The sequence below is a fragment of the Dermacentor albipictus genome, chromosome 5 (assembly GCF_038994185.2).
Source record: "Dermacentor albipictus isolate Rhodes 1998 colony chromosome 5, USDA_Dalb.pri_finalv2, whole genome shotgun sequence".
Classification (NCBI taxonomy): Eukaryota; Metazoa; Arthropoda; class Arachnida; order Ixodida; family Ixodidae; genus Dermacentor; species Dermacentor albipictus.
This window is the reverse complement of record NC_091825.1, coordinates 38,335,200-38,358,518: the sequence shown is the minus strand read 5'-3', so window position 1 is coordinate 38,358,518 and position 23,319 is coordinate 38,335,200. Positions and strand designations below refer to the sequence as shown.

The window sequence follows — 23,319 nt, the reverse complement described above, 5'->3', positions numbered from 1 at the left end:
GTAGAGGTAGAACACCCGCCTCGCGTACAAGGGGTCCGTGGTTCGAATCCCGGTGCCGGCAATTTTCCACCGGATTAAAAAAAATCCAAGTGCGATAAAATTGCATAAACAGGCCTGGAGTGTGGCCCGATCCCAGAACCGGTAACGCACTCCCTCACCAGAGCAGCATTGGCCACCCTGGTGCAGTACTTGGCCACAACCTCCTATATGAACAACACAATCATACCCCGGCCTCACATGATAATATACAACAAATCCCTAAATTCACTGTACTCTCAATCAGGAACATCCATACGCTGTACAGGACATTATCATATTAGCTGCTGCCTTAGAATATGGCACACAAAAAAGTTTCCTCCACATTTTATCTACATTACCAGCCCCATGCTTAGCAGCTCATCTGGTAAGCTCTGCCATATAAGTGCACGCGTTTGGGCCATAAATGCGTTTGCTGCCCTGTAATGTGGTGCATATTTCTTTTCGATCATAGCATCAATACTTTGTGAGTTTGCACATGTTTGTTCTGCTTAACTTTCCACTGTATATTTTTGAAAAGAAAGAGCCAATTGGAATGAAAAGATATTTCTACGCTTCAATACTGATGAAGCTTTAGAGAATATACTTATGTTTTATTACAACATGTGTTCTAAAGTTCATGGGCATCATTGTAATCTGATTTTGTGTGTGTCAGTATGTTTCTAAATTATTATCCAGTTTGTCTTGTGACCGATTAATAAACATTTTGACCTTTTATTAGAGAGAATCTTTCATTTGAGTAACTCGGCAACTACAGATTACATCCGATTTGCCAAGCATAAGTACAGAAGCTACTTATAATGGAATCAATTATTCCCCACATATAAGTATTGCAAATCCCTTCAAACGTGACCATGGATGTACATCGTGCTTTAACACTATTGGGAAGAGTAGTAGCACTATGTTCTGAAGAAGTACAAAAACTGTTTAGGGGAGTCGAAACACGGCTTGTAGGAGTAGAAATACTCGGTTTGGAGGAGTAGAAGCACTCAATCTGGGGGAGTACTATTAACCTTGTGTGGAGAGTGTTAGCACTCCGCGAAAGAGTACTAGCACTCCCTGTGGGGAGAGTATTCGCACTCTGCGAAGGAGTACTAGCACTCCCTGTGGGGCTAGTATTGGCACTCCACGGAAGAGTACTAGCACTCCATTGCGGTGGAGTAATAAAACTGTCTGGAGAAGTTGACCTACTCTTTCTCGAAGACGGTCGATCTACTCTTGAAAAGAGAATGAAATAGGGGACAAGCAGTTACTCCATCAAAGAAAGTGCCCGGAACTCTTTGTTTTTAGAGTGTACAATCATTAATTCGGAGATGCTTCATAAGCGCAGTGAAGGTCTCACAGATTTGAGGGGAGGGTGGTTTGAGCTATCGTAGCTTATAGAACAAATAAAATACAAAGGGGTTTAGACACAACGTTCATGTTTGGTGGTTAAAGTTGACTCTCCGACATTTGCCTGGCTGTGCGTGAGATGTAGCGAAAGAATTGCTTTGGAGATCAGCAAATAGCTCGAACTTCGAGAAATTTTCAGTTTTTAGTAGTTTCAGATTCTGACAAAGTATTTTTCCTTTACACTGTGCTTTCTTATGGTCATATATTGAGTGTCCTACACCTTTTATGTCGGCATTCGAAAAATACGAGTAATTATATTACGTTTTGTGTGCTTGGCTTATATATCTCCTCTAAAAATTTGCTGTTTCATGAAGTGAAGAGCAAAGAACCGGTACATCCTTTGCAAAACCTACAATCAAAGATAGCGAAAAGCATGACTGCTCATTTCTACTTCAGCACATTGCTGGTGAAGTCATTGGAGAACATTATTAACATAGCTTCACGAACCAAATAAGTCGTTTCACGTACTCAGGGTACCTCTAAAAGCTCACGGTTTCAGTGGCAGAAGCCTTACTGAGTATGTCAACAAAACAGATGTATCTGCACGCAATAATAAGGGCTTTAAAGACACGATGGTATGTCGAATCTTATAAGGAAAACGTTTCCCACATTATGCGGAATATACCCTGTCAATATTGTTCGTATTGTGCTTTGTACATCTGTGCTATTGTTAGGGCTGTGCAGAAAGGTAAGTGGCAGAAAAAAAGGAAACCTGTTACCGCTCATTCAAGAACTATACCCCTGTTTTGGAAAAATGCGCTGTTCTGCATACAACTACTTTAAAACAGTATGGAAGCCCACGAACAGACAACCACACAAATCGATGCGCGTTCCACTCCGTTCTACAGTTGTGTGCAGGACAGCGGGTACATCCGAGGGAATATATGAACAACTCACCAGAATTCCAGCGTTACATGAAATACCACAAAATCGCTTCTATCTTTTGTGCCGCGTGAGTTCTTTATTCCATTCTTTTGAAAGAATATAAGGTTTACGCTGAGAAAAGAGGTAGGTTCCTTAAATGAGGCTCACCTATGCACATCAATAGACTAAAGTGGCCTTGAAACACTGTTAAACAAATAGAATGAACTTGTCATAACGGACTTCGCCTCACTAATCACATGATGCAAAAATGTTTCTAGTGCTTCATGTATTAGTGAAGTTGTCGCATCGACGCGTCACTTTGTCTTTTTGTCAACGTATAGCGCCGCAAGCTACACAGAGGTGAAGCCAAGACGCTTCTCTTTGTACCCAACTGCGCCGCTCTGAATTCTCTCCGCTCCGGAAAGTACAGAGAAAGGGCTCGTCGCAGAAACCCGTGACGGCTGCGATAGACTGAGCTACGCAAAACGCGGCTGACATCTCTGACGCCACGCGCAGCAGGAGCAACCGGCAGTGCAAGGATTAAATACTTTTCGGTCTATTTGGGACCGCAGACATACATATGTTCAAATTAGTACACTCAAATAAAGCAATTATGCGTAACAGAGAAGGTATCGTGGTAGCTAAATGAGCCAATAGAGCTGGTCTGTTAGCTGCTTTCGATTACACTGCGTGATAAGGCGGAAGCGAGTGCAAGCAATCTTTTGCACAGTTTGATAAGATACTCTGATTTGCCTGCCAAACGCAGTACAGTAACACTTGGGTAAAATGTTTATAACAGTCTCTAAGTTAGTTTTCAAGCAATGGAAATGCACATTTGCAACGCTAGGCGTTCCTGTTGCTCCTCAATTGCACTTTTATAAAAGCAGCCACCATTTGGCCATTTCAATCGGTCTTTACAACACATGATGACGGCCTTGTTCCTCCACTCCTTTTCTCTCACTGCATGCGTTTATAACATTCGCTTACGAGGTACTCAATGCATGTCTTTGAGCAATAAGCCAATAGTTTGAGCTCAGCACTTCATGTATCGCCCGATTTTGCTTGTTGTCGTTTTTTGTCTGTTTGTGCCGTTGCTGTAACTACGCATTCAGCAATACACAGTGCAAACATGATGAAACTTAGGTCTCCCGTGTATACGCCAAAGTTCAGTGGAGAAAGACTTGACAGGCCGCCTTTGTATAAAAGAAAATATGCGCTTGCATCTTACCCAGAAAATCTTTAAAGCCCCACGTCACCATGCTCTTCTTTGAAGCCTTAGCTGATGCGACTCGGAAGCATAACCATTGGGCTCATTACAATTATTGTTCAGTTACGACTGCTAATTTTGTGGCCACGGTGAAAACCCGCCAAAGGTAAAAGTTATTACAAATAGCAAAAAATGCAGTCGCGTAAAGTCGATGGAAATTTACCAGACCTTCCGTCATTCTCTTCAACACGCCGTTTGATGAAGGAAAGCAGCTTGTCGCAGAATTTCATGCATACGTCTTCCGACCATTTTCCCTGTAATGAAAACCGAGAAAAGACGCAGCGCAACAGTATTTCAATAAATCTATTCGTCAGGAAAATAAAATTATTTGCCGTGAAATTACGTCCGAGTAAAAATTTATGAAATGAGAAATCGAGTATTTTGCCAACTTGCTTTCGAAGATTTGTCTAGGATCAGTTTCACAATTCAAGATATACACAGTGCGTACGTATTCTTTCAACTAACAGAGCATCTAGCAACCAGTCGTACCTCAAATTTTGGCCCCTAAAACCGCTCCATTAACGCACCAGCACCGCTTTCGCTGATTATTGCCAACATTTTATGAGCGCCGCTGTTGCCTGATTAGTCGTTCAACCCAGTTCCGCTTCCGCAATTCTGCTTCCAGATATCATGTTTCCAGCTGTTCCGTTTGTCATTTGCCCTTTCATAAATTTTCGCGTGTTGCATGCTCGCACCTTTACGCAGCAGTGACGAAGCTTCCATTTGAAACTATGAACTTGGTCTACGTAAGTTCCGCTTGGCGCCGGAAGCTAAGGGGGTGTGCGAGGAGAAGCTCGGGGGAGAAGGAGTGTATGTTGGCCTAGTCAACGAAAACTTGTACGAATGGTTTTTAGCTGCCCTTAATGTGTGACGTCAACGATCGTCATTTTCTTTAAAACAAATTATTTCGCAGTGCAGGCTTCCAACAGCGTTTAATAATGAGAGTCGCGAACCATAACAGCAAGATCCATAGGGTTAAAAATGAGCAGCACTGTCAATGTTTTCTGCTTATTATTGTCCTCTCACCAGGAACTGCAGGCTGGTCGCAAGGTATACGCATAGAACAGGACAGGTTCAGGAATACAGAATTTAAAGGGACTAAGAAGTGGCCACAAAGTGGTGCGAGACGTTGAGGGAAGATAAATGACTATGATTTGCAGTAAACAGAATCCAGCGCGCTGTTCGCCAATATTGATGGAACGACCGCAGTGGAATGACGACGAAGGCTAGACGACAGTAAAACGGCGTTTCTCATGTGATGATCATGAAACAACCACGCGACAACAATGGCATGGCGACAATGGTATCACGACAATGGTATGACGACGACGACATGATGAGAGTCGGCTTACGAAGTTAGACGTTAGTGGAGCGATGGTGACGAAGTCATGGCGATCGTATGACAACGAATGCATGACGTTGACCAAATGACGACAATGACTTGAAAAAGTATGAGGACATTAGGATTACGAAAGTATGGCTACAATGGTGTGACGACTACTGTATTACGAAGACTGACGAGAATGGCGTAACGACGGTAGCTTGAAGTCGCGTGACGAAGGAGGGGTGACGGCGAAAGATCGTCCACGAAGGCATGATGAGAGTAGACAATAAATGCCTTACAACTATCGGACGACAACGGAACGAGCACGACAGCATCACGAGATAGAGCACGTGCCTAGGCCCGCATCGCAGTCGAAAGCTTGGACCACCTGGTCGGCGTAGAAGGTGGGACAATAACGGTATGGCAACGGTTGTGTAATGCAGCTGAAATAATGCCGCTTGAAAGACCACGATGGCATCACGAACACGAGAAGATACCAGTGGCCCAAACTGGTAGAAAACGTGCGACGTAGGGCCGGCATAACAAGGTTTTATCAGAACACACACACACACACAAACATATATATATATATATATATATATATATTGGGGGGGCACGACATCGTTGAACGCAGGATGCTCTTCGCTTTCCTAACCTTCCAGATGCTGCCGTATTGGCCTTGTGCTGGTACATGCCCTACCCCGGAACCCCCTTTGCAAACCAAATCGCCTTCCCTGAAGCCACCACAACCCTGGGCTACCCGTCCGCCTCTCGTCACCGAAGCTGTGCAGACGAGTCCAGTTTCAGAGGCAGAAGCTTCTTTCACCTGGCAGCACCCTACGAAAGCGACGTCACCAGTCACAGGGTCAAGCCAAGCTGTATTTAATCGGCGTGGCAAAGCTGATCAACTGGGGCACGACCCCGTTGACCGAAGGATGCTCATCGCTTTCCTAACCTTCCAGGTTAGTTACTTACAAAATAATAAGGAATTTCGTAGCGACAATCGGTGTGTCTTCGCGGTGTCGTGCCCCTGCGACACTTGAAGTGGTGTAGATTTGTACGTCTGTGCTATGAAGCTGTTGCCTTTGCGTTTCTGTCCGATCTAATCCTCTTACTCCGCGGAGACGTTGAACTTAACCCAGGCCCCGACAGAGACACCATTTAATCTCTTTCCCAGGCGATCAAAGAACTAAATGAAAGAATTTCAGTAATACGTACCAATATAAATGAGCTCAGCGAAGACAACATTCTCAGTATAACACAATTGCTGCACTGACAAAACGTATGTCTGTGCTAGAAAACGACCATCAGGACGAAGTAATTGCCATCAAAGAGATAGCGCTGCTAAATGCCGAGAGCACTGACACAAACAACAGAATGCGCCTTGATAACTTGCTTTTCCTCGGACTGGAAGACAATGAAAAAGAAACATGGAAAGAGTCTGAGGAAAAAATAATCGATTTCTGCGCTAGCAAGCTGGAAATACATCTACAACCAAGCGCTATTGAACGTGCCCATCGCATAGGCAAATACCGTCCGGAAAGAAAACGCCCGATAATTATCAAGCTGGCTCATTTCAAATCAAAGACAAACATTCTGGCCTGTGGGCGGAAACTAAAGGCATCTAACTTCGGCATACGTGAAGATTTCGCTCATGCTACTCGCATCGCACGTTCTAAATTGTTAGGTTTCATACGACCACAAAAATATGCGTTCAAACTACACGAAGACAAAAAAAAAACAATAAGCGCTGTCACTACGACCCTACTTCTGACAGCGTGATTGAGGCTACGATACCAATCATAAACACGCATGGAAACAGCGCATCCCAAATAACAAGACACGAAAACATGCAATGACGGACAACGAAGCCTATCACTTCAACCTCATTTCGCAATCGTCCCTCATCTTTACCTCTCCTTAACATAGCCTTCACTAACATGCGCAGTTTGCTACCCAAACGAGAACAACTTCGCAGTTTCACTCACGACATCGATGCCGACATCATAGTACTAACTGAAACGTGGCTAAACGGAGACGTAAGAGATAGCGAAATTTCCCCTCCGAATTCCGGCTATGCTCTGTATCGCCATGATCGGAGCAACCGGAGAGGAGGAGCTGTTTATTTAGCTATCAGAAACACCTTCTCATCTTCCCTGATTAGTCGGGATGATAATCTCGAACTATTGGGGACTTGCGCTTGCAATGGTGCTGGAAAGACAATTTTTGGCGTGTGCTACAGGCCGCCGTACAGCCATCCGTCATTCTGCGATTCACTCCGTAAAGCACTAACCGACATCACTGACAAATTCCCTAACGCACCTATTCCCCTCTTTGGCGATTTCAATTACCCTAACATTAACTGGCCTCTGCTTTCTGTTACCAGCAGGTCACCGATATCCAAAGCTAAACAATTTATTGACCTTAATCTAGACTTCAACCTACATCAGGTGATATCACGTCCTACAAGAGGGGATAACACCCTTGACCTTATTCTCACATCTTGCCCTGATAGCTTAAAGAGCGTTACCACACTACCCGGTCTTAGCGATCACAAGCTCTTCCATATCTGCATGACAATAGCGCTTAGGAAAAAGTCGCCTACAACAAAAATAATAAAAAGTATATAAAAGGGCGGACTTTGTCGCCATAAATAACGAACTTCATCAGTTTTTCAATGATTTTCAGCAGTCTTACTTATCAAGAACTGTCGATAGCAACTGGGAACTTTATAGGAATATATTGCTCAACCTGGAAGCTAGATACATACCAACAGTTCTCGTGAAATCCGACTCTAACAATGAATGATTTAATAAACGACTGAAAGCTCTCCTTACTAAAAAAAAGGCTTTACCGAAAAGCTAAACTTACAAATAACTCAGAAACGTGGGGAAAATACGAACTGTACGCTAACCAATATATTCAGGAGCTGTCGATAGCCAAAGATAACTTCTTTAATCATGACCTGACGATTCAACGATCAAACCCCAACAAATTCTGGCGCTTTCAGTAAAGATACATTCTAGACAGATTGAACTAACAGATCCGGAGGGTAATCTCATTAACTCTGAGAAATGCGCGTCAGCTCTTAACAACTACTTCACCTCAGTTTTCGCCAACACTAATGACACTCTCATTGAACCAATACCACCACTCCCAGTAAAATTAATGCTACACATCAAGATCAAGCCTGATGGCATTGTAGCCTCAATAATTCACTCAAACTAACCACCTCAGCCGGGTGTGATGGAATTAACGCCAAAATACTAGTTAACACCAGTAACATTTCTAGCCAGGTACTACATCTAATATTTACGCAAGCTTTAAAGACTGAAAGCTTGCCCGACGACTGGAAAAAGGCCCATGTCTTATCAATCTTCATGACTGGCGACCGCTCCCGCGCTATAAATTATCGCCCAATTTGTCTCACCAGCATTCTTCTAACTTCTAGAGCATATAGTCTCATCCAACCTAATGTCTCACCTGGAATCTATCAACTTCTTTTACCCTCACCAGCACGGCTTCAGGAAACTATTTTCATGCGAGACCCAACTCGCCGAGTTCACCCATGACATTGTTCATTTCATGGACCTTCATTTGCAGATTGATGCCATTTTCTTGGATTACTCAAAAGCATTCGGCCGCGTTTCCCACAATCACCTACTTCAGAAACTCGCATCTATCGGAATCCCAAATAGCTTGCTTACCTGACTTGAACACTTCTTAAAAGGGCGCACACAGTTTACCTCTGCAAATAACCATAATTCATCTCTTAGCGGCGTAACATCGGGTGTGCCACAGGGCGCTGGTTTATCGCCTCTACTTTTCCTCATCTACATCTATGACTTACCTGCTAACATTAAGAATAAATTACGTCTTTTCGTGGATGACTGTGTCCTATATTCCACAATCAAAGGCGCGAATGAAATCACCGCACTACAACAGGATCTCGATTCCATCGCAGCATGGTGCGAGAAATGGTACATGCCGCATAACCTTACTAAATGCAAAGCTCTGTCATTCACCCGCAACCACAGCTTAACCAGTCACACCTACACAATAAATTCAGCTCCTATCAATCAGGCCCCGTCTTACAAATATCTCGGCATTCACATGACATTGACACTATCATGGGCAACTCATATTGACACCATCTCTTCTAACGCTTCACGCATCCTTGGATATTTAAAACGCAACCTGAAAGCCGCATCACCAGAAATAAAAAAGCTAGCATACCAAATATTCGTACGTCCGCAGTTAGAATATGCGTCATCTATCTGGCATCCTTCCCAATCATATCTAACCTAAGGCATAGAAGCAATACAAAATCGCGCTACTCGGTTTATAACTTCCAATTACTCTCGTGATACCGGCATAACCACACTAAAACGTACACTTGAACTACCATCACTTGCTTCCCGCCGGATCATCTCTCGTCTCTGCTTGCTTCACACCTTCTATTACCATCCACACTCCAGGCCTTCCATGTTAAATCCACACTTAGGTACATCCTCTCGCTTAAGCCACAGTCCTCCCATACATTAACACCCGCTCATCTGCCATGAACACTTCATTCTTCCCCGATGCTATAACACATTGGAACCATCTCCCAGAAGATATAGAGTCATGCACTCACTGTAAAACGTTCCGCGAAATGTTAAATATCCACACTGCTTAATTATCGATCCCCCTTACCCATACTCTAACACGATGTTCCTTTTTTTTTCGCAATTGTTCTTGGCTTGTATTTGTTTATTGTTGTTTCGTTACTGTTTTGTACATTTCTTCTAACATTGTCACAAGGATTAAAGCACTCCCTTATGTAAAGCCTCCGGGCCTTTAGGGTGAAAATAAATGTAATGTGTGTGTGTGTCTGTGTGTGTGTGTGTGTACACACACACAGTTTTGAGTTGTTGCTGAAACACCGTGTGTGTGTGTGTGTGTGTGCGTGTGCGTGTGTGTACACGCACACACACGGTGTTTCAGCTAAAACTCAAAAGTTTTTTAAAGGTTGCCTGTGGCAAATAGCTCAGTTCGAGTTTATGACCCCATCTACACGAAGCGGCGGACACTACTTGCACAACAAATTGAAATGCGAAATTGACTAATTAACAATGATTCACTAATTACATTTTAGCTAATTATCTTGTGACCCATATTACAATTTACAAATTATAGAAGTGGACTTCTCAAGGCGGATCCACTTGCAACGAATTCTTAAGATGACACCAGTTTCGAGATATAAATTCCCGAACTTTGCGGAGAAATGCATTGGCGTTCCAGTTACTTGTGTGCTTCACTGCATGAACGACGTTTTGTTAACAAATCTTGAAATTGGTGTCATTTCGAAAATTCGTTTCAAGTGAATCTGCCTTGCGAACTCCACGGCTAGAATTTGTAAATTGCAATATGGGCCATGATGTAATTAGTTAAAAACTAAATAAGAGAAATCTTATTAATTATACAATTATAACTTTTTTTTGCAAGTATTGTCCGCTGCTCCAAGTATACCAGCTCATGAAGTAGAATTGTGATATTTGCCACAGGCAACCTCTAAAAAGTTTTTGGAAGTGCGCGCTGAAACGCCCTGTGAGTTTGAGTCAGTTGTTAGCTATGCTTTTGTAATGTGGTTTTCTTCTCACTCCTGTGACAATCCTCGATAGAGGATTGAGAGTGCTTTAAAATGTATTAAAATAAATCTATAGTTACATATATATATATATATATATATATATATATATATATATATATATATATATATATATATACATAGGCTCCAAAGGCCTGGAGCAGGCGAAGAAAGATAATCGCATTAAAATGAAGTTCGGAAAGGCGTGAAAACGAAAGCAGACTAACGATGTTCCCCGAGCGGATCCATTCGGGGGAATGAGTTACGTGAAGCGTGGGCCAGAGGGTTTGGTTGCCTGCGCTGAAGGGCGTTTAATGCCGAGGCACCCGGCATCGGTTAAACCCCCGAGATACACTTCTTCCCCTACACGCAGAACACAGGCACGACTAAGCGCGGGAGCCTTTAACCGTCATGTGGGCAGTGACTGCTGTCACAACACACGAAACGCCTGCTGAAGCAGACACCGATGTGGGCGCAGATCAAGAAGAACGGCTAAAAAACCCATATTTGCACGTTCTAACCCCGTGAAAAAAGGCTGTTCGAATTGGAATGTTTCGAAGAGAGCACAGTTTACGCTCAACCTGGTCTATCAGAGCACTTTACCTTGAAAGGTGAAGGCGTTGAAGCTATACGTGCAAAGCTTACAAATCGTTATTGCCTTTGCAGGTAAGCGCCACTTCATTTACGAGGCGACACGGATGAACAGAAGGCACGCGAAAATAAACATTCGCTATGCGACGTCGAGTGCGGTGCTTGTCTCGCCTGCGAGTTTCCCTGATATCTGTAAAATTTTGCAGGTTTGTTAAGGGACACTTCGTGCTGTCGAGTTTGCTGCGACATTGAGCGCCACAGTGCAGTGCAGCAGAATCTCGACATCACCAAGGTACGTCTCCATCATGGAAATCACATCACCAGTAACACTGCCGGCTAAGGGAAAAGTCAGCGCTGATGTAGCTGGCACGAACTTCAGATTACCTGTCTATTGAAGGAAACAGTACTTACAGTAGTATTCGTGCCTTTGTTATCGGTTACGTAAGAGGGATTTACAAAGTGGCTTATAAGGGAATAACAATGATGGATAGCATGAGAGAGACACGGTTCTCATTGTGGTTGACGGCAAAGTTGTAACTTAATGTGTCGTCTTAGTCGCTATTAAGCTTTGCCGTAGGTCACTGGATGACCGATATAGGCAACAGAGTCAAACGTGACAGCAAAGACTACCGATCAGCTAAATATGAAATTTCTGCTTTTCTATTTCTTCATTTTTGTCTTTGTGTAATTTTGCAAGACACTACAGTTTGTGCGTTCTTGCAGAAAATATCTCTAACTACTTTGTAGATAGGTTTAGATAAGACGTCTCGAGTATAGTAATTAATTATGAGTAAGTGAATTGTCGAACTATGCAGAGCTGAAGTTTAAACGGCTAAATCAGTATTCTGAGGCATCAAACGAAGCGTAGCATATGTGACACGTTGGATGTTTGCAGAGTTAGATGCGTTAAAGACGATTTTTTTTCACTCGGAACCCAGACGCTGTTTTCCTTTGCGAAATGTTTTCATAGGCGCAATCTTGCTTGCTTTGATTTCGTGGTCATCGCTGATATTTCACCCTCATACTTACAGTAAGTTTGTGCAAGGGAGGGGGTATCACATGGCAGCTATACTGCCTTAGCTTCACGCAAAGCATCAGGACCGCTCTCCGAATACCGCGGTAGCGTAATGGCTATGTCGTTGCATCACCGAGTTCGAGGCCTTGGGTTCGATGTGCGCCCCGGCGGCCTCATTTCGATGGGATCACAATGCGAGCATTCTCGTTCACCCATATTTAGGCACACGTAAAGAACTCCAGGTGGCTAAAGAAAATCACAGGTGTCGCTCTACGGTGTTCCTCATAAGGAGATCGTGTTTATCGCACGTAAAGCCACTGAATTGTTTTTCTTTTTTAATTATGACGACTCGGCAAGCTTGCCGCTCCATATTTCGCATTGTCTTAGTCTCCCTCGAACCGACACCGATCCCTCCCCCTGGAAGCCTGGAAAAATGGAAATCATCTCGGTGTCCTCGCTGTCTTGTTAGGCTGGCTGACCTTAGATTACAAGTGTCAAGCCACTTTACGAGCAACATTCCTGACGTTGATTTTCAGTGGTATTCCCAGCCATGCCTGGCGAATTTTTTATCATATTTTTAGTGTACGGGATTCCACTGTCTTATTTGACGCATGCATACCGCATACACAATTGCGGCTGGGGTGGCACACAACTTACCGCAGCCTTCTCCGGCATCCTTATAACGTCAAACTCCTCGATAGAAAAGATCATTCCACTTTCGTTGCGAAAACCGCAAAATGCCTTCGGGCACCCGGCCAAGCGGCAGTGGGCCCACCAGCGTAGCAACACGTGCCTGCAACGGCAACAACGAGAAATGAATGCGCTTAACACCGTACAAGGGCACAGCCGACGATAAATAACCGTGGTTTTACAAACGTACCGATATCAATCAGGACAGGTGAGCAATTACTACCAAGCTGTCGCAGCTGTTTGACGAAAATTGAAGTTTTATTGGCGCGAAGAACATGTTTTATCATTTTTCTTTACATGGCAAAACCCACTATATGAATATAAAGCACGCCCTAGCAGGGAAGGCCGGATTAAGTTTGACCACCTGGGTTCATTAGCGACCAACCAATGCACGGTGCACTGGCATCGCTGCATTTCGGTCCCATCAAAACGCGGCCGCTGAAGCAGGGATTTCATCCCACGCCTTCCGGTTTCTCATCGCAGCTCCAGTACACTTAACCACTGTTTCGAATGTTTCTAAACCGTTCTTTGACTACAGAAAAATACTGTTTATGTACAGCGATAGCTTTACAATGGAAGTGGCGGAAGCATTTCACATAATTAGAAAAGGTACTGCGTGTATTAGTCTGAATTTATCTTCGAAGGTAATGGGCTTGCTGAACTGGGGTAAACAACGGTGTTAATTTCACCCGCGACCACGAGACTATATGTTGGGAATGGCAAGTAAGTGCTTTTATCAATATCTAGCATGATCGCACGCTTGTTGTAAGGCTTTAAGCCATCGCGTTTTTTGCAATAAACGCAGTTGTAAGCCAGCAGCGTGCGTGTCCCATCGTGCATTCTGTCGTCCGGTGTACGTTTTTAGCGCTGTTTTCGAAAATTATGAAAAACCATCAACTCGCTCAATCTGCCGTTCTTTTTCTACGAAGTTCATCTAGATGATACACAGAAGGCTCGCTTGTCGGCACTGTCATGCAAGCACAAAAAACTCTTCACCGATCAATCTGTCTGTAATGGTTTGGTGAGTCAGGTGATTGTCATGAGTATCTGATCCTTGTCGCCAGTGTCACGATCCGCCCGGGTTCGTGAACAACGGAGGGCTTGAGGCACCCTCCGTTAGACGGACGCTCCGCAGTGGGGTGGTGCTGAACGATGACTGACCGCCGAGCAGCCGTGCTCATCGGTCTTTATTGTGGTGCGGTGACAAATGTTGCCTCTGCCGAGCTTAGCAGTCCACCGAGTATAGCGGCGAACGAACATTATGCCTCAGGGGGCGCCACATGCTTGCTACACCCCCTTACCCCCCGTTTGTTCGGTGAACAAAAGAAACAAACGTCCATGTTCAGAGCAGAAGGCTCCGCCACCGTCCAAACCAAGTCGATGGTGCCTCCTACCCAAGCTAGTAACGGTCCGGTGGCCTCCGCCGTCGAGTACTCCGCCTGGGCACCGGTGTTGAAAGGTCGGGTGTGGCAACGCCGGGTGCTGCCTTAGCCAGCCTCGCTCCATCTGGAGGGTCCGTAGTGGTCGGCCTCGTGAGTGGTGCTGGGCTCGACATGCGTCCAACGGGTGCCGCACCACTGGCGGCGGTTGCCGCCTCCGAGGTGGGTGGTGCTCCGCTGGAAGTGACTGGCGCCGCCTATAGTCCTCCTGCGGGCTGGAACTCAGAAGGGGCGGTCGAGGGTGCTGGCCAGGTCCCGAGCGGAGGCCTTACATGGTCGGCGTGTATGTGCCACATGGCCCCGTCTGGCATGCGGACGAGCAGCGATGAGGCACTGGCACGAGACACCACCTGTCCGGCAGACCAGGGTGGGCCAGGACGGTAGTTCCTGGCGAAAACTAGAGCTCCCGACTCTGGCAAAGGCCCGGGACGGCATCCTTGGTCAGCAGCCAGCTTCTGCTTCAGCTGGTTCAAGAGCACTGTGGATCGGAGGTCCGGATGCAAGACGTCCGAGGGTGTCTTGACCACCCGACCCAGCAGGAGCTCACAGAGGGCACAGCCAGTGACATCGTGGGGCATGGTCCGGTACTGAAATAGTATCCGGGCAATCTGCATCCGGGAATCCCCAGTCTGGCTCTTCTTGAGCTTGTCTTTGATGGTTTGCACAACCCGCTCGGCTGCACCATTTGAAGCAGGGTGGTATGGCGGAACCATCATCCGGCGGATTTTGTTCTTCGTCAGCCAGACCAGGTACTTTGTGCTGGCGAAAGCAGGACCGTTGTCGGGCACGATGACATCCGGCAACCCTTGGGCGGCGAAGACTTGTCGTAGTGCTGCAATGGTCGCGCTTGCTGATGGAGTGGTGACAGGTAGAACCTCCACCCACTTTAAAAAGACATCCACCACTACCAAGAAGTAATGGCCCTTGAAGGGCCCCCACACTCCATATGTAGGCGTGACCAGGGTCTCTGTGGGAACAGCCAGAGGTAATTTCCACATGACGCAAAGCTCGCTGATGCTCCTGGCAGATATGGCAGCTCTGCACCAAGTGAGCGATGTCCTGGTCCAGGCCAGGCCACCAAACATGGGACCAGGCCACCATCTTGGTCTTTTCTATGCCAGGATGTTCCGCGTGCAGCAACTGCAGAACCCTGGACCGGAGACTGTGTGGGATCACCACCCTCGAACCTCATAGTAGACCACCCTGCTGCAAGCTCAGCGACCTTGTGACAATAGGCCTGCTGCACCAATTCCTCTCCACAGGACAACACCTTGGCCACCTGAGACAGGACTGGGTCCCGGCTGGTCGTTTGAGATACCGTAGATCTGGAGAGCACCTCCGGGTATGCGTGTTCCAGCATGAACACTTCAGCAGGTTCTGGCACAGCATCAGGCACCTCTGCCAGGGGCAGGTGGCTCAGGGCATCGGCAGGTCCCAGGCCCTTTCCCAGACAATAAACCAGCTGGTAACTAAGCTGCCAGCCTCAAGGCCCAGCATACCACTCGAGGCGATGCCTGCACAGGAACTGCCTTGTCATGCCCCAGCAGCCCCAACAGCGGCTTGTGGTCCGTGACCACCTCGAATTTCCGGCCCCACAGATACTGGTGGAAGCGTTCGACACCGAACATGAGGGCCAAACCATCCTTGTCCAGCTGGCTGTAAGGTTGCTCTGCAGCAAGAAGCCGTCGAGAAGCAAACGACACAGGACGTTCCTGGCCATCTTTGTCCCGGCGTGCCAGGACGGCTCCCGCACAGTACGGTGACGCATCTACGGTAAGGACGACAGGCTTAGCAGGTTTGAAGTGCACCAGCACTGAAGCCTTGGCGATGAGCTCCTTGCTGCGCTGGAAGACCCGCTCATGCTCCTTCTTCCAGACCCATTGCTGACCATCTCGAAGCAGAAGATGGAGCGGCTGTAGATGATCCGACACATTCGGCAGAAAACTCCTGTAGAAGTTGATGAGGCCCAGGTAGCTCTGAAGCTCCTTGTTCTGGGGCTTAGGTGCCTTGAGCACAGCATCAACTTTGCGGTCAGCCGGGGCTAGGCCTGGCTTGGAAATGACATGTCCCAAGTACTCGACGCTGGCGGCTAGGAAAAGGCGCTTTCCCAGCTTGAGCTTGAGGCCAGCGTCCTGCAATCGTGCGAGGACGCTGTGCCGGTTCTGCAGGTGATCAACGTCGTCGCTGCCCGTAACCAGGATGTCGTTCAATTACACCTCCACGAACTTCGTGCCCCTGAAGAGGATGTCCATCTCCCTCTGGAATATGGCTGGGGCTGAGGCCACGCCAAATGGTAAGCGCGTGTACTGAAAGAGCCCCAAAATTGTCGATATTGTGACATACTTCCGAAAGGCATCCTGAGGCACCAGCTGCTGGTAAGCATTTTTGAGGTCGAGCTTGGTAAAGTTCTCTACACCGGACAATGCTGACCAGAGATCTTCAATCCGGGGCAGTGGGTACTTCTCGACGGTGGCGACGGGGTTGTTGGTAACCTTGAAATCCCCGCAGATCCTGACACTGCCGTCTCGCTTGAGGACTGGTACGATGGGAGCGGCCCATTCAGATTTCTTGAAAGGTACCAGGATGCCCTCTCGCTGTCACCGTTGCAGCTCTTGGGTGACCCCGTCCTTCAGGGCGAATGGCAGTGGGCGAGGCTTGAAAAAACGTGGCAGGGCTCCCTCAGGTACATAGATGCCAGCCGTCGTGCCGGCAAAATCGCCCACCCCTCTCTGCAAGAGGGACCTGAATTTGGTCAGAAGGCTGTGGACGTCTTTCACCACATGCACGCTGGCTTCCTGGTACTCTGGCAGACAAACGCCCAGTGCATGAATCCAGTTTCGGCAGAGCAGCGTCGGCGACGACCCCGTCGTTAGGTTAAGCGGAAGGGTCGCCTTCCTGTAGCGAAAGCTAACGCTGACCTGTGCCTGACACTGAACCTGGAAGAGTTGCCCGGAGTAGCTGCGCAGCCTCATGCCCGAAGCCTCGACGGACACGCCGGGGAAAGTACGCTTGAAGAGTTTCCCGGCCATTACTGACACTCTGGCCCCTGTGTCCAGCTCCATGAATATGGGGTGCCCGCAGATTGCGACGGTCAGTACGTATGGCGGCACAGACGACGGCACAAAGCCTGTGTACCACATGGCGAAAATCGGCGGGTCCTCGGCCACGACATGGAGCCTGGCAGCGGAAGAACTTGAGCCTGCACGCCCCCGCCGCATACACTTGCGACGGCTGCAGGCGCCCTTGAGCAAGCTCTTGCGTAAGTTGGCCGAGGGGTAGTGGGGACCTCAGCAGCCGCAGGCCTTTTGCCATCTGTCTAGCGCCAAAGCAGACAGCCCAGCTGATACTCTCCGTAGTATAGTGTCGCCCCCTGTCAGATCTATGTGCCATCGCATATGTATGTTTTGTAGTTGTTGAGCTAGATGGCGCACCCCCCTTCTGTCATGTGATGAACATTGGACCAATTGGGAGGTATCATCTGGCGTGTGAACCCTTTATTAGGAATAAACGGCCGAGGATGGCCGAGTCTTCGTTCCGGTTTTCAACGGGAGCAGTTCGCTCCGCGTCTCCTTTACTGCGCCGGCGTTAGCCGGGCGTTCGCTGGTCGGGGCCCCCCGCTTGCCTGCCGCTGCCGACACAACATCATTGGCGACGAGGATGGCATTCCCGCAACGGTTCCGACCGAAGCCCCGGGAAACGAACGAGCTTCGTGAGTGAAGCGTCCCTTCCTGTGTCTGCACGGCCGGCAAACGCCGCCGACGCACTTGGCGTCGCGAGGCTTCCGAGCCTAGGCCTACTCTCCCCCTTGCTCTTCCTTGCCTATTCCTGCGGCGAGCTCCGGCTTGCCTCCTGCACGCTATCCGGCATGGCATTTACGGCGAACCTTCCCGTTTTTCTTGAAGTGCCCGGCCCTCCGTTAATTCCCTGGTACCGCTGGAAAAAAATTTTTCAGGCCCACCTCGAAGCGGCCGGCGGCGGCGACTGGACGGACGCACGGCGAGCGTCTGCGCTCGTCAGCGCTCTCGGGCGTGAGGGACAACGGAAGCACTTTGCAGCCGAGGAGCAGGAAGCAGCAAGGCAGTTAACCAGCGCAGCGTCAGCTTCAAGCGAAGCAGAAAGGCAGTCGACCGGCGCAGCGTCAACGTCAACTGATGCGGTCCCGCCAGCGTTAGAGTTTCCGAGACTCTTGCAGCGGCTTGACCGGCTGTTCGCCGCGTCAACAAATGTCCTGGCGGAACGGCACGAGTTCACCAGCCGAAAGCAGCTCGAGGGAGAAGGCTTCCTGGAATTCGTGACCGCATTGAAGGAGAAGGCGGTACAGTGCAACTTCGGCACAAGCTATGACGAGCGCGTCCGAGACCAAATCATACATGGGGTGGCGAACGCCAGCGTTCGCGAAAAGTTGCTGGCCCATGGCGAAACCTTGTCCCTGGACAAGGCAGAAGAGATCGGACGCTCGTTAGAAGCCCTACATCGAGCGAACCGCGCGTTAGACTCGGAGAAAATACAGAGAATCGAGGCAGCTCAACTTGGCGCTCCGTCGACGAGCCAAGATGGCCGACTTCTTCCGGGGAGCCGCCCAGATGGCCGACGTAGTCCGGGAGGCCATGAAGACGCCCGACTTCTTCCGAGAAGCCGCCAAGACGACGGACTTCTTCCGAGAAGCCGCCAAGAGGGCCGACTTCTTCCGAGAAGCCGCCAAGAGGGCCGACATTTCGCACGTGGCTCCTCCGGGAACCGTGGTGCATGCGACCGGTGTGGCAGCACGAAACATATTGCCACATACAGGAATTGCCCCGCAAGGAACCGGCGGTGCAACGCCTGCCACACGTTGGGCCATTTTGCATCCGTATGCCGAAAAACCCGTATTATTCAACACGTCTCTTCCGCAGAGACGCTGTCTTCAACTTCCGCAGAACAGCCGTCCGCGTCTGTCTTGACAGTGAGCACCTTGGAAGCTATAAGGGATTTACAAGTTCCGGTCGTAGTTAACAGCGTCTCCGTGCGACTGCCGGTGGATACGGGAGCGTCTGTCTCATTGATGACGGCCGAGGATTTTGGAAAGCACTTTGGTCGACAGCACAGACTGTCACAAACAGTGGACTTGAAAAATTTTTCCAATCAACGCATCGACATTCAAGGCCTGTTTCAAGCCACTGTCCAGTTTTTTCAAAGGTCATGCTCCGTCACGTTCCACGTAACAACTACAGGAACATCACTGCTGGGTTTAGACGCCATCCAACGCTTGGGCATACAGATCGACGGTACAACGCTGACATGTCGTCTACCATCACTTCCTTCAGTACAGAGCCCCCTAGGTGTGCCTCCGGGTTTTGATCACCTTTCCAGTGACGAGTTGGGTCTCGTCAACAACGTTGTGCACAGAATTCATCGGCAGCAAGATGCGAAACCAGTATCTTCAAAGTTGCGCCGACTACCCCTGGCTCTCCGTGACCAGGTCACACATGAATTGCGACGTCTCGAGGACTGCGACGTCATCGAGCGCGTCGAGGCTTCCGAGTGGGTGTCTCCACTCGTGGTGGTGCGCAAGAAGGATGGAACCATGCGGCTCTGTATAGATTCACGGGAACAGGACAGTCTTGTGTCTCACGTTCAAGAAAGGGTCTTGCAGAAACAGTGGCAAACTAAGCAGTACGTAGACAAACGTAGAGGTGCTCAGGCAACTCGTGTCAAGGTGGGAGACACCGTCAGAATTAGATTTAACAGGAAAGGAATTTTTAAGTACAATAAACCTCGTAAAGTCAAGGCCCAGATAGGACCATCTACTTTTCTACTCAGTGATGGGAAGACGCGGCATGTGTCTAAGTTAACCCTAGTGATGAAGGATCCAACAGGTAGTACTTTATGTACAAGTGATAAAGATTTTTTGTACTCATATTCAAATCTGGATAGTCATTCCGATGACTCGTCTGTCGTGACATCGTCCTTTCATAGTCGTAAGCTTCAGCTAGGTAGTTCGTCTGACTATTACTTCCGAGTCTGCACAGTCAGCAGTCGTCTATGATTCCGTGTGGGAATCGGTAGCATCCCAGGACTCGTTGGGACATCGAGAGGAGCTTCCTGGGCAACCCTCTCCAGCTTCGAGTGACAACCACATTCAGTTTTCCAACCAGGGGGTGGGAAATAGTGGGACGACTAGGTCTTTAAAGTCGACCGATACGCGTCGCAACCCCCAAAGTTCTTCTGAGGTACGCACGCGTCCTCATCGTGTCAAAAAACGGCCTCCGCGGCTTGACGATTATGTTTCCTGAATGCAGAGCGTTTTGCCGTCTTCAAAAATTGGAGGACGCTTAAGCTTCGCCTTCAAGAGTGGGACGCGACAGCGTTCCCGTCGACCCGCCAAGGGGTATAAGACAATGCGCTACGGCACAGCAATCACTTACGATGCGCCCCGCATCGGACTTAGCGCCCACCTATCACGCGGTGAGCGTCGAGCAACGCAGCGTTCGGCGCGTCAACGAAACGTGCGCCTGAGCGAACGAAACGAACCAAAGAACTCGGTGTCTCGGAGGGGAAACGATCTACGCCAGCCAAACGTCGTGATCGGCACGGGCAGAGAGATAGATAGTAATCTAAACCGGATGCACGGCGAAGCGTCGTCAGGGGAGAGGGAGTCCTGCGACGCGCCTGGCAGCGGTCCCAATGCGCGCGCGGCGCGCCTCCTGTCGGGGCAGCGCCGTACATTGAGAGGAGGGGGTCTTCTGTGTTTGCCGCAAGATGGCTCTGCGTGTGCGGAAAGCGCAGAAGAAATGCAGCGGAAACGCACTTCGCAACTCGTGTAATTGTGACTTCTGTACGTTACATGTTCATAATTACCGATATACACCGCAGTATAACTTTCCACGGCTCGTTTCGAAGGCAACACCGCATTCACTAGAGGCGCGTTTGCACCGCTTGGAAGCATCGAACTCGTGGCTGAGTGGTAGCGTCTCCGTCTCACACTCTGGAGACCTGGGTTCGATTCCCACCGGGCCAATCTTGGAAGTTGCTTTTTATTTATGAAGCGCCTGCCGTGATTTATCGCTCACGGTCAACGCCGCCGACGCCGACACCCGACGCCGACGACACCGGCTTTTCTGCGACACGAGCTCCTTAACGCTATCGCGTTAAAATGCCACGGCTAGGGGCCTCGCTGTGACATTTAGGAGGCAGTTCACATTTTTCGTTCACACAGGTAAAATGTGTTCCTTGTTGCGGTACAGTGAGTTTTGTGCCGTGTTCCTTGTTGAACTTTGTTTCAGTGACTGCCTGTGTTTTTAGTGCCCAAGACTGGTGCGCGTGTATGTGAACTTGGGCGGGGACGGATTGAATTTGTTGTGGACTTAAGTGCGTGCTTGTGTGCAACTGGTGCGCGTGTGTGAAAATGGGGGGGAATGAACTGAAATCTTCTTTGGACTTAAGTGCGCGTCGTGTGTGCGCGTTTCACTGTATGTTACTTTGTTTCCAGGGGGGGATGATGTAGTATAGTGTCGCCCCCTGTCAGATCTATGTGCCATCGCATATGTATGTTTTGTAGTTGTTGAGCTAGATGGCGCACCCCCCTTCTGTCATGTGATGAACATTGGACCAATTGGGAGGTATCATCTGGCGTGTGAACCCTTTATTAGGAATAAACGGCCGAGGATGGCCGAGTCTTCGTTCCGGTTTTCAACGGGAGCAGTTCGCTCCGCGTCTCCTTTACTGCGCCGGCGTTAGCCCGGCGTTCGCTGGTCGGGGCCCCCCGCTTGCCTGCCGCTGCCGACACAACACTCTCCCACCTGACCAGACTGTTCGTAGTCCAGACTGACGCGATACATCTCTGTTTACTTCTTTAGGAGCGCTCCTCCTACAGGTATACGATGGCGTGTTGCAGCTGTTGGCCTTTAGCAGCCGCTCTTTGATACCGGCAGAGAGGAATTAGCCCCTGACTAACGAGGGCCTCACAATCGTGTTTGCACTATGTCAATTTATAGTACACTAAATTTTATAGTGCAGAAAGACCAGATTGTGCTAAGTTAACTGATGCGGCTCGTCGAGACTGCGGGCCGGCTGGTGCACTAGGCTCTCCTGATGCAGCTTTATGGCTTTCCAGCGCAGTATCGACAAAAGGAGCATCAAGGTGGTAGCGGATGCAGAATCTCATGCCCCACTGTCCGCCAGGAGCCTTCTTACAAGTGGCACAGCCGCTGCGGGTTCCTTTGCGCCAACAATAGTCGGGGACGAAACGAGCGGAGAAACAGGCGAGTCCGCCAACGGGAAAACCTCTTATTACGCTCTGTAGGCAAGCAGCGTGCCACAAAGGGGGCAAACGGGGGAGCTTCTCGAAAGAGGACCCACGATGCCAATAGCTGCAGTCCTGAGTGGCAACGAGATAAGACTCCTTTTTTAGAGAAGTATAATCTCGTTCAGCAGACAAAAGCTACTGTAGCCCAATCAAATTGATCCGTTTTGTCGCGGACTGAGCGACGGTCTCGGACGTACAGCACCGAGATGCTTCTGGTAGTACGGTGGGTGCAGGTGAACCGGAACCAACGTGTGTCGCTGGGCCCCCGGTGGATTAATATTTACTGGATCATGGTGGGCTCCTGCTGAAGTACATAGCCACCAATGATGAGTCTGTGGACCCGCTTAAAGTGGTTATACAAAACGTCGGAGAAACGCACTGTTGCAATCCTCTCAAGACGAACCCTTGGCAGGTCATTTGTGTGGCTCCAAAGTTTTTATGAAAGTAAGCCAAACGGTGACCTGGCCTGGCATAAATCGTGACATTTTTCACTATTGCCATGAAACGGTGAAATAAATGGTGGTAAGCCGCCCGGGCTGATGAAACCAATTGACAGTGAGCGTCCATGGCAAGTGGACACCTACGATTTCATGGAGCCTTTCCACGAGAATAAGCAGGGATTGCCACACCTGATGGTAGTCGTTGATCATTTTTCTAAGTTGTCGGAGTTGTTTCCGCTACGGAAAGTGACAGCGAGAGCAGTGTTTGAGGGGTTCCTGAAGTTTTTAGCCTTGTCGGCTTTCAGAAAAGACTGATCATCGGCAACGCCTGCTATTTTACCACTCGGG

The 23,319-nt window shown here is 48.7% G+C and overlaps 1 protein-coding gene across 3 annotated transcripts in view; it reads right to left on the bottom strand.

Annotated features, from left to right (window-relative positions):
- Positions 1-23,319, bottom strand: part of LOC135909509 (decapping and exoribonuclease protein-like) — a 123,218-nt gene that overhangs the window by 17,157 nt on the left and 82,742 nt on the right. Inside the window, exons 4-5 of one of the 3 annotated variants that reach the window (XM_065441481.2) lie at positions 12,776-12,911; positions 3,723-3,813 (exon numbers count right to left, since the gene is read on the bottom strand). The exons of 1 other annotated variant lie outside the window; for it this stretch is intronic. In XM_065441481.2, the coding sequence (XP_065297553.1) occupies positions 3,723-3,813; positions 12,776-12,911 (227 nt within the window). The remainder of the gene's footprint in view (positions 1-3,722; positions 3,814-12,775; positions 12,912-23,319) is intronic. One more of the 3 variants, XM_065441480.2, reaches the window with a different exon arrangement.